Below are 10892 nucleotides of genomic sequence, written 5' to 3' on the forward strand. Positions count from 1 at the left end.
TTATTTTTTCCAATATGGGCAGAAAAAAAATTGGTATGAGGTATCTAGAGCTCTTCACACTCTTCTCGAGCTCGTGCCAGCCGTCCGTGAGTCACCCTCTCCGTGCACTTGCCGAGTGACTGCACAGGAAGAATCCCGGTCGGGTTAACTTCCCCCCAGCTGGCTGCGAAAGCGACTTGCGGGATGAGGCCGGCCTTTTTCCGGCCTTCCCGAGGTTGTGAACAATTGGTGATCTGCCCTGTGGCTGCTAAAGATAGTCACGTTTGACAAGGGCAAAGTCATTTCCTTGTCTGGACACGAGAAAGCTACAGCTGTGCTTTTTTTTTTATTCCTAGTGGTTCATTCCCCACGTAAGAGGGGAGAAGGGGCTTGACCCTCTCTTAAAAGAAAAATATCTCTTTTTTTTTTTTTTTGCTGGCTGTTAGCAAGCACAAAGAGCGGGAGAAAGTCCCTCTTGGCTTTAAATAGCTTTCAAGGTTTCCGTAGTAAACTTTTCTGATGCTAAAAGTACTTGCAGAAGCTATTTTGGAGAACGGGAGTGTGAGGTGGAGGGAGGAGAAAGGAAAACAAGTCTGGGAACATAACCCTTGGGGGAAATGTGCCTTCTGAAAAGGGTGGGAACTCCCGCAACAAGACTCCACTGTTTCAGAGATCCCGTAGGATAAGCGCGAGGCTCGCTGTTGGGGGGCTGATTTATGGACAGGATGCGGGGTGGGAGGTGGGTTTGGGGAGAATATGTCTGGGGGGGCTTGGGGGGGTGTGTGTGTGTGTGAAAACGTATTCCAACATGTGAAATACCATGTGCTTCTGAGCTGCTCATTCCTGAATTTTTAAAGCGTGCACTCCATTTTCCGGCTTTGTCCTGTTTTTTTAGGTTTTTTTTTAAATTGAAAAATAATTTAGAGGGTTTTTTTTCACCGTCTCTTGCTTTTCTATCCCACGGGCTCTTTCGGATGCCTTTCAGCCCTCTCTCGTTCCAGGCTGTGCTGGAAATCCCACCCCCGTTACCGGCAGTTAACTCTTAACAGCAGGCCGAAGCGAGGGAGTTCTTTCGGAGAGCGGGACCGTCGTACCTCAAACGTCTCGATCGTCAGGTCGGACCGAGCACGAGCTCGTTCGTCAGGTTAACGAGGACGTACGTCGCCTCAAGCTGTTGGTTTGCTCAGCGCCCGGGAAGTGCAGGGTCTGGGGAGAGGCAGAGCTCACGCCGGGCTAAACGGGGGGACTCCCCCCTAAATCTCCTCCTACCCAGCAGTTCCTGAGGGCGGCGTGTTTCTGGCAACAGTCATTGTCCGAGCTGTGTGAAACCTCCGGGGATGACGCCCGGTTTGTTGATTTTTATGGTATTTAAATTTATGCAATGTGTTTCAAACGGGTCGAGGTGCGCGTAACCTTTTCCCTTTGGACACAACACGTTTTCGAATGGATGGTATCTGTCGGTACATGGGGGTTTTTTTGCCAGATGTTACTACTTTTAGGCCAGCTGCCTTGCCGGTTCGAATCAGCAAATGGCTTGTTTTCTGCTGCAGTGAAATGCAACTTGCTTTGAAGGATCAGAATTTTTATATTTCTTTGTACTTTTTTTTTTTTCCCGTGTGGTGAAGTCAATAAATGGATTTAAGAAAAACGAGTGAGGAGTTTTCACCTCTTTTTTGCGCGTGTTCTTTTCATGGTCTCCTTTGAGACCTGGCAACAGCGGTGCAGGTTAGTTCCTCTTTGTGCAAAAAAAAAAAAACCCAAAAAAAGAACAGTTTTGACAAAAACAGCGCTCTTTGAGCCGAGTGGTTTGTGTTCAGAGCTTTGCGTGCTCGGTTTGCACGTGCAGACTTGGCCCTCCCGTCACCAGCTAACCCTGCAGCCGGAAGGAGGCGAGACGGGTTTCAGCCGAGAGCGGATCTGAAAAGTTTCCAGTCTGCTTCACGATCGCCCTGTGTTGGCAACCCCGTTCCTCTTGACCGGCTCGGTCCCTCGTACGCGTGGTGGTGAGCGGGGTTATTTAGGACCTGATTTTAAGATGGAGTTTAACCTGCTTTTGACGGAGCTCGGTTGTGGATCTCTCCTGTTGTATTTCTTCTTTCACCCACAGGGAGGCTCTGAGGAGGATCCCAGCACAGCCTGCCTCCTCTGAGCAGCGGAGACTGGGAAGAGACGGGAAAAGAGAGCGCCCAGTGGTGCCGCTTCTGTTCCCCCACGGCGAGAGCAGCCTGCGTGGGATGCTGCCGCCCGACCAGCCGTGGAAAGGGGAAAGAGAAGGTGCCATGATCAACAGCAGATGATGAGGGCGCTTCTGGGTAGCGTTTACTGCTGCTTCCGGCAGTAAATGGAAGAAACTTTCTCCTTTCCCCCACTTTTTCCCTAAAAGGAGAAAATCCACCCTCCTGCACTCTCCTCCAACTTGGCTGGACACCAGCTGCCTGGCAGTGAGTGCAGAGGACGGGCTAGGAAAAAGGGAGGACCGCTTGTTTTCCTGTTGTCGGGGTTGCTGAGAGCTTGAGGGAGGAAAAAAGGGTGGGAGTGGGGGCTTGAAACGAAAATTCTCCATTCAGCTGCACATGGGGTTGTCGGATTGAGCACTCATCCGAGTCTTCCTATGAGAGGAGATCGGAGCACCGCTCTGCTGCGTGTCTTTTGTTTCTTCGGGAAATCGCCCTAGAATTACTGATTTGTGCTCCAAAAGCTCTTTGAACCCCTTGCCCAGTTCCACCCTGATTTGAGAGTGCTGTAAAGATGTCAAAACTATTTTATTCCTGCAGGTAGAGCAAAGGTAGTGGGGAAGGAGCAACCCTGCAGGTCCTTCAAGGGGGAGAGGCAGCGGCACTGAGCATCCCGTCACGCGTGCCGGGACGCGGTGAGTGCCGAGCGTGGGTTGTGTCGGGGTAGCTGCACCGCACGCCTACCCGTGAGTCAAAGTCCAGGAGTGGAAAAAATGCTAAACGAAACCAAATTGATCTGCCGGCTGGGTTGGGCTCTGCTTATCGGAGCTGAATTGCTCGGGGCTACGCTGAGAAATATGGATGCGGCCAGAGTTTAACCGAGAGGCCCTTAGGGTGGAGGCGGCGCAGGCTTCATGCATGAGCGCAGGGTGAAACTCTACCCGCTTCGGAGGAGGTCTTCGCCCCCTTCAACCCCTCCCTCCTCCTGCGGCCGTCTGAGGACCGGTCCCCTGTCCGGCAGACCGGGGATGTCCCTGTGTTTGCACAGGAGCCGTTCAGGCTTTTTTGTTGACGTGGCTTTTGTGCTTATTCTCGGTACCAAAGAGAGAACGGGAGGAGAGGACCTTGAGCAAATACATCAGGTCCACGAGGTGTCCCAGCCCATCCGTTCCCTCTGCTCGCGTCCCGGCTGGAGCTTTTCCCCTCGCCCCTTGCTCACGTAAGAAGGAAGCTCGCAGAGACCCAATTATTCATCATCAACTACCTTGAGCAAATGCTCCCAAATCCACTCCCTGACCTCTGCTCCAGGTCCCAGCTTAAGCCACCAACCTGCAAATCCTGCTAACCACCCTGTATTTGATTTTTGTTTTAAAGCCTTGGATTTTTAAAAAGCCTTGTGAACAAACAGCTCGAACATGAGGTGATCTTTACAGCAGGGCAGCACTGTTTTCATTATGGGTAGGGCGCCAGCCAGATAAACACATCATCTTTGCCTCTGTAAGACAAAAGTCCATGGCCTGTGCAGGTTTGTTTAGATTTAAAAAAAAAAAAAAATATTAAAAAAAAGGGTGAGATTGCATTTGCAAGGTTGGAGCTCTTTCGTGTAAGAAAATCAGGGGGAGAAGCAGGTTTACGTCCTGCTCTGGAGCTGCGGGTAGCCGTGGCGTGGGGCTGCTGCTGTAGGGCGTTCGGGTGTCGCTGCACCGTCGTGTGCTTAAATCAGACGTTTCTGCTCTGCAGAAGGTCCCGTGGTAAGATTTGCCCCAGCTGCACTTGGCTTGTTAAAACCTCCCCGCGGGTGGCTCCGGCACATCCCAGGTTGAGCTGGTCACCATTCCGGAGGGCTTTTCTGTTGGTTTTCTTGTCCTTTTTTCTTCTCCATGCATGACAGGGGACTTCCTGCAGCCAAGCTGCTGCTCTTCGCCCCTCGGGCTTTTCTGCAGAGCTGGCAGCTCTCAAACACCGTCTGCCTCCTCCATGATGGGCGCCGAGAAGGGGAAGACCTCCTGCAGCAGGTTGGTGACGAAGCAGGGCATCTCCTTGCATCCCTCATAGGTGCCCCTGGCCTGGCAGCAAAAGGCCACCTCCCAGTTAACGCGGGTCATGAGGCGGTTGAGGGCCAGGTGACGTTCCTCTCCCTCCAGGACCTTGAGCAGACTCTGGAGGAACATGGATCCGGAGATGTTGAGGAAGGCCACGTAGCCTGCAGAGCGTAAAGGAAGGAGAGCAACGTTGGCTGCGCCGTGGCCCTCTGATGGCAACGTTTCCAAAAGGAAACGTTTTTGGCCGGCGTTGGTGTGTCAGGGGCTCTCCCTTACCTGGGCTGCAGGCGAACATCACGGCGGTTTGAGGAGGGATGGAGAGGTAGTCTGAGAAGCAGTCTGGCTCGCACTCTGGCTCGCACTCTAGCTGAAGCTCCCCGCTGTCGCACTCCACAACCACCCCCTGGTCGAATTCTTTCCCCCGGCAAGCCTGCGGGCAGAACGGCTGTCGTGAGCTTCCCCCTGCTCTGCTTTCTCCCTTTTGCCCATTTCCAGGGCAAGCCTAAAGCTCCTGGGGTCTTTGGGGGCTCCCTGTGGACCTGTAGCCCTCCTCAAGCCAAGCCTACAACCCATCCCGTGGTGCAGAGCCCCTCCCAGCTCCCGTTCCCCGAGTCCTACAGCCCCACACGATTCCTCTCCCATCTCCCTCCCCTTCCCATCTCGTCCGTCGACCACCCTCTTCCCTTCTCACCCACTGCAGCTCAGCTTTGCCAAGCCTGTCTTGCGACAAGCCTAGAGATGGGGCTCCCTCCTCTCTTCCCTGCGCATTTCTCGCGAGGCTGGTTCCCCTTCTCTTTGCATTTCCCCCTCCCCTCCCCGGTAAACGCGGTTGCTGCACGTGCGAACCCAGAAATACACCCGGAAACACAAAAGCCCGCTGGGAAAGTGCTGGCAGAGACTCCCCTTGGAGCGCAGCCCGCGGGCAGCCCCGTTCGTGCACGGTCCTTTATTCTACGCGGTGGTTTGGTCTTTCTTGTGGGGACAGAGTACGGGGCTGGTGCTGGGAAGGTGCTGGAGAGGCACTAGAGCTGCCGAGGCTGCTCTGAGGGCACGTTTCACCCCTACCTGGAGCCACTTCTGCTGGGACACGTTGGTTGGGACCAGACCAAACGGCGGCGGTGGACGTCTCCCAGCGTTAGGGGAGGGGGGAGCATCCCCCTCACCTCTCCCTGTGCAAACTCCCCGCCAAACGCTAGCGGTAAATCCTCGCTCGGGACTTGGCCCGCAGAGATGCCTGCAAGCTAGCTGCAACACCCTGGCACTGAACGGCCCCGGAGAGGTGGACGGAGGCCACCAGGAGCCCGCGGGGACCTGAGAGCCGTGGTGATGCCGTGGGGAAGCAGCCCTTCTCTTCCAGCCTGGGCTCTGGGCAACCCCAGCCCTGCAGTTTGTCGGGGACAGCGTTCGTCGGCACCAGCACAAGCTTTGCCCGCTGAGCGGGGTGCCCAGACCACCCTCCGGGTTTGTCGGCTCGTCTGGGGGATGTCCCCGGCTGTCGCTGCTCCCTGAACAGAGGCCAAGCCCTTTGCCAGAAGGAAATGCCGTGAGTAATTTATACTTGCTTTCAGGTGAAAAAAAATTCCTGTACGTTTGCGTAAGAGCTCGGCGCTATCTGCTGGTATCCATCCAGCTGCTGAATTATTAGTTTGCTCGGTGATCTAACCCTCCCTGTCGGATCGGCGTTAAAGCGCACTTCCAGGGCTCCTTTCCTGCAGGAACATGTTCAGGCTCCCCCCTGCTTCACTGCTTGGGAACCGGCCGTGGGCTTTGTTTGGTTTTTTTTTTCCCCTCCTACATCACCAGTTCGTAGCTGGGCTTCTCCCAGCCCTGCCCCGGGAGCTTGCTGCGCCCAGATGTCACGGTGATGGGATTTGAAGGCAGCTGTTACCGATTCATCTAGACCCTGGTGGTGTCTGGGAGGAGTATTTGATCCCAGCAACGTCGCGTATCGTGGCAAACAATTGGGTCTCAGCCCAGGTAGTCCTGAGGGTGCAAACCACCGGGAGAAACGCTCCTGCCTGGAGGCACTGGGAAAAGGCCGAGGCTGTTTCCCCAAGAAAGGACACGGGTGTGGGTGATGGCGGGCTGGGAGAGGAGTGTTTGCAGTGAGCAAAGAAACCTCAAAATTGGTGAAAGCGTGAAAAAAGAGGGATGGAGGGTTGTGGGAAGCTGGGGAGTGACGGAAGGATGGAGCTCTCGCACGGATGTAGCAAAATCCACGATTGGAACAGACTTAACACCAGCAGCAACCTTAAGCCTCGTGCTTGTGCCAGTCTAATTCTGCACAAACTTAGGAGAAAGGGAATCAAATTCTCGTCCAGCGGCTGTGTTACCTGGATAAAGAAGATTTTGGGTATTTTGGTGAGCACCGGGCACTTCTCCGACGATAAAATCTGGAAAATCCGGGTCAGCATAACCGGCTTCGAGTCGCAACCGAATATGATCCCCTCCTTTCCGTGGCTGGAGATGATGCTCACGAAGTACTCTCCGTGCTCGCAGCAGGACTCTGCAAAGACGCGGCCGAACCGATGCCTTTGAGCATCGAACCAGGGTGTCGCGGAGGGTACTTAGACCGGGAGGTGGGACATGGGAGGTAGCTGGGCTTGGGGGAAGACGAGGAGGGGGTTTAGGGGCTGGCAGGGGGACGTGTACCTTGCTGGTAAAGGTCTTCTATCTCCTTGGCTGTCTTGTTATGCATCAGCTTCACCTTGTAGTTGAGCCGTGAGAGTATGTTGGAAAGCTTCTCCGCTTCTCTCTTGGCTCCTGCCCGGGTCTGACACACCACATCACCGTCGCTGCTGCTGAAATCGGTGTTGACGATGACAAGAGCCCGGCTTTGCCTCGGCTGGGACATGCTGGGGTGTCCCCTCGGATGGGTGGGTGGTCTCCAAACCCCCACCGTCCCGGCGCGGAGCTCAGGCTTGTCTAGCAGCGAGGCCGGAGTCCTCCTTCGGGAAGTGCGGGACAACGTACCCTGCTCTGCTGGCTGACTCAGCGCCAGCGTGGTTGATTTTTCAAGGGCAAGGCAGGAGCAATGCCCTGTCACCTGCTGAGGGAGCGAGGTGGCACCTGGGCATGACTCACAGGGGTCGGAGGGGGCCACGGCTCGCCCCTGGGTTCAGCTGCGAGAGGGCTGGGCTGGCACCCTCCGGCCTGGAGCATATGGGGCATATGTGGGGAGGAGAGGGAAAAAAAAAAAAGAGGATTTTTTTTTTGCCCCAAGGGGATGGTGGGGGGAGGGAGAGGGCTGGGGGATGGAAATGCCTGCGTTGCGGGAAGCACCGGGAGCGGCCAGGCAATCCCTCCCTGCCTTTCTCGCCGTCTGAGTCCCTGTTTCCCCAAAAAGCCAGGCAATTCCTGCTTCCCGTCGCTGACCGTGGGGGAAAATGGCCCCTTCCAGCTTCCCCCGCGAGCTCCTAGCAGGGCTTGTTGGCCAGTGTTGCTTATTGCCTAACCCTGCCCGCTCCCGGGGAGGCAGCAGGCACTCGCCCGCTGGTTTTACCCACTTGGGGTACCCATTTATGGCACTTCTGCAATTATTCCTCCCCAAAACATTCTGTGCCGGTGCAGGATGAGCCCCCGGCGACACGCTCACAAGGCCGGCTCTCAACTGCACCCCCTCTCTCCTTCCCTTCCCAGACTTGCTGACCTGCGGTGTCGAAAAGCAGCCCTCTCACGCCGCCCTCACCCCAGCCCTGCTGATCCCGTGTCACGAGGCGCAAATCACAAGATGATGATTATTATTATTATTATTTATTTCTGGTCTCACATGCTTCCCTTCCCATTTGGAGAGGGCTTTGAGTTCCCAAGCTTTTTCCCAGCAGACAGAAGGGCTGGACTTTTTTTTAATTGCTAAAGGAGCGGGTGTTGGCACCATCGCACGTCTCTGGGCGATGGAGGGTAGAGCAGCACTGAACTATCGCGGGGCTGAGGGGCTGCGTCGCTGCAGAGCACGCTGGTCCTGCTACGCCGCTGCCGCAAGGCATGACTTTGAAAGCACCATACAGCTAAGCAAGCACCGCTGCTCTTCAATAGTTTTAAACCTATTTAAACCTGGCTTAAATCACTCCAGCCGCCACGCCTGGCTTTGGCACGCCGGAAGGACCCGCTTACTCCGCCGCCCCGCTGAGCCAGGAGCCGGCTCCTTCCTAAAGGACCGTGTCCGTGAGCCTCTCCCGGGTGTCTTGGTTAAAACGCAGCGACGGGGCTTAGCCTGGCGTGATTTCCCTTTGCTTAACTGCAGGCGGTGCCCGTCCAGCGGCTGGCGGGGGTTTACCGAACTGCTGCCTGGGCGAGCCGGTGCACACCGTCCCGGGGAGGTCTTTCTTCCTCTGCCTCCGCAACCCCCGGGGCTCCTGACTCCCCCGTGGAGCTTTAGGAGCCCAGCGAAGCTTTAGGAGCCCAACTCGGCACCGAAGCTGCTGTCTGAAAGCGGGGGAAAGCATCCCCGGGGGCGGGCTTGCTCCCCTTGACCCAGCGGGTCTGGGGGACGCAGGTGAAGGTTAATGCTCTTCGGACACTGGTGGGGATCAAGCGGCCGTGGGCGTTTGCTGGTAGAAGCTGTTGGGTTTTTGCCTTCTGGTGCAGCAGCCTGGTTTTTGGGGTTGCCTTGACTTCTCTCCTGGCCGCTGCTGCACATGGCAGCTCTTGGAGCCCCTCTTCCCTCCAGCGGGCGAAGGGTTTTGCCCTCAAAAGGGCGGCCAGGGCTCAGCGCTGGCTTTTACTCGCTAGCGGTGGGCGTTGTGGTGGAAGGAGGTGAGCTCTAGGTGGGTAAGGTCCAAGGCAAGCTGCCTGGAAATGGCTACGGCGTCTTCCTGGGCTTGTGACCCTTTGGCTTTGCATTAGAGGAGGATGTGCTACGGGTGATTTGCAGCGGAAACTAAGGCACCGGAGGGAAAGGGAGGTCCTGGCCGGTGGGACGGCAGGCGTTAGTCCCTCTTCTTAGAGTCGGTGGCCTGCGTGCGCTTTTTCAGCCATGCCACGTCAATGTAGAGGTTGCGCTTGAGGACGGCGCTGCTGCAGATGAGGGCTCCTTGCAGGGCTCCCACGAAGCCGCCCAGGCACAAATCCTGCCCTGGAAGAGAGCGGGAGGCGGCAATGGGGCCGTGCTGGGGACCCGAGGGCAGCCCGCGCTCTCTGTCCCCAACTGACCCTCAACGCTGCTGGACATCACCGTCCCCGTCCACCATCCGCCCTCCCCACCCAGGGCAGCCCGCGCTCTCTGTCCCCAACTGACCCTCAACGCTGCTGGACATCACCGTCCCCGTCCCCCATCCGCCCTCCCCACCTTCCAGCTGCCCCCACGCCAACCCTTGGGTTTGACCCCACAAAACCCCTCCCTGTTTGACCCCTCTTCTTTCTCCCCCGCAGGGAAAGGGCCTCATCCTGCCCAGCTAAAATAAATCAGCCCTGGGCAGGGAGACAACGTCCAGGAGCTGGAGGAGGCACAGCCCTTTCCTCCTCCCGTTGGGACCATGCAGCTCCGCTTAGGCACGCTCCACCGGCTCTTGCATCACCCCATGGCACGGCAGCGGCTTGTCCCCTTATTTCATTTAAGTTTTTTCTCCCCCCATATCCTGCTTCCCCGGAGGCGTCCTCATCTGAGAACGTGGTGTCCGGGCGGTGGCCGTGGTACCTGTCAGGTAGAGGTTGGGGACGGCCGTCTGCGCCCTCACGGTGGCAATGGCTTCGGCTTGCAGGCGGGCCATGCCGTGGGCGACGCCGTAGATCTCCCCCCTGGGGCTGGCGATGTAGTGCTGGTTGGTGAGGGGCGTCCCTCCGGAGATGTACTCGATCTGGGGAGGACGAGGGGACAACGTGGTCTGCATGGGGGTAGGCGTGATGGTGCGGGGTGACTCATTGTGCTCCAGAAAGCTGTTTTCGTGGGGGTTACGGGCTGGGACAGGTTTCCTTGCAGACCCCTTGGGTGGTGGTTCTGGCCAAGTTTGGTCCCAGGATGGTCCTGGAGGATCATCATACCCCCGCCTTGCACCATGCGTGGTCAGGAGGCAGCAGCGATGGGTTGGTGCTGGACCTCATGTCCAGCAGACCCAGACCCTGCTCCTACGTTTGCAGGAAGGGGCTGGGTGTACAGGACCCAGGAGAGGAGCTGGAGGAACCGCGAACCCCAGGTTTCCTCACCCTGTCCTCGATGCGAGGGTAGAGCTTGAAGACGGCCTGCATGACGGTGTCCACAAAGGTTTTCTTCAACTCCTCGTAATCATCTCCCCGCTTATTGACCTGCTTGTCCTTCCACTCCTCAAACCACTCGTATTTGGCGAAGGTCGCGATGGCCAGCGTGGATTTACCTGCAGCAGGACAAGGTTGGGGCGGTTGTCCCTCTGCCCGCCCTCATGCCACCATTCCGCTGCCACAAACCCAACCCGCCCCATGCGAACACCCGGGATGTCCCCCGGTCTTTGTGGTCCCGTATCCTGGTCCAGTTCCCTGGAAGACCGCTTTCCACGAGCAACCTGCTCAGCAGCTTTGACCGCGGCTATTTTAGGAGAAACTCCTCATTTGCGGTCATCATAGAATCACCGAATCATTAAGGTTGGAAGAGACCTCTAAGATCATCGAGTCCAACCGTCAACCCAACACCCCCATGCCCACTAAACCATGTCCCTCAGCGCCTCATCTACCCGCCTTTTAAATACCTCCAGGGATGGGGACTCAACCCCTTCCCTGGGCAGCCTGG

At 56.8% G+C, this 10892-nt stretch overlaps 2 protein-coding genes across 2 annotated transcripts in view; both read right to left on the reverse strand.

The window, feature by feature from the left end:
• Positions 1 to 4108: 4108 nt before the first annotated feature.
• Positions 4109 to 7049, reverse strand: LOC103926227 (caspase-3-like). The gene is made up of 4 exons (XM_009335071.1): positions 6848 to 7049; positions 6529 to 6701; positions 4472 to 4625; positions 4109 to 4356 (listed from the first exon to the last, which is right to left on the reverse strand). Exons 1-4 carry the CDS (start codon positions 7047 to 7049, stop codon positions 4109 to 4111), a joined length of 777 nt encoding a protein of 258 aa, XP_009333346.1.
• A 1667-nt stretch (positions 7050 to 8716) lies between these two features.
• The window catches only part of RETSAT (retinol saturase (all-trans-retinol 13,14-reductase)), a 4724-nt gene continuing 2548 nt past the window's right edge, over positions 8717 to 10892 (reverse strand). Inside the window, exons 6-8 of the mRNA XM_009335082.1 lie at positions 10337 to 10503; positions 9831 to 9990; positions 8717 to 9269 (exon numbers count right to left, since the gene is read on the reverse strand). Coding sequence (XP_009333357.1) covers positions 9124 to 9269; positions 9831 to 9990; positions 10337 to 10503 — 473 coding nt within the window. The 3' untranslated portion in view covers positions 8717 to 9123. The remainder of the gene's footprint in view (positions 9270 to 9830; positions 9991 to 10336; positions 10504 to 10892) is intronic.

Source organism: Pygoscelis adeliae, unplaced genomic scaffold (genome assembly GCF_000699105.1).
Source record: "Pygoscelis adeliae isolate BGI_AS28 unplaced genomic scaffold, ASM69910v1 Scaffold690, whole genome shotgun sequence".
NCBI lineage: Eukaryota > Metazoa > Chordata > Aves > Sphenisciformes > Spheniscidae > Pygoscelis > Pygoscelis adeliae.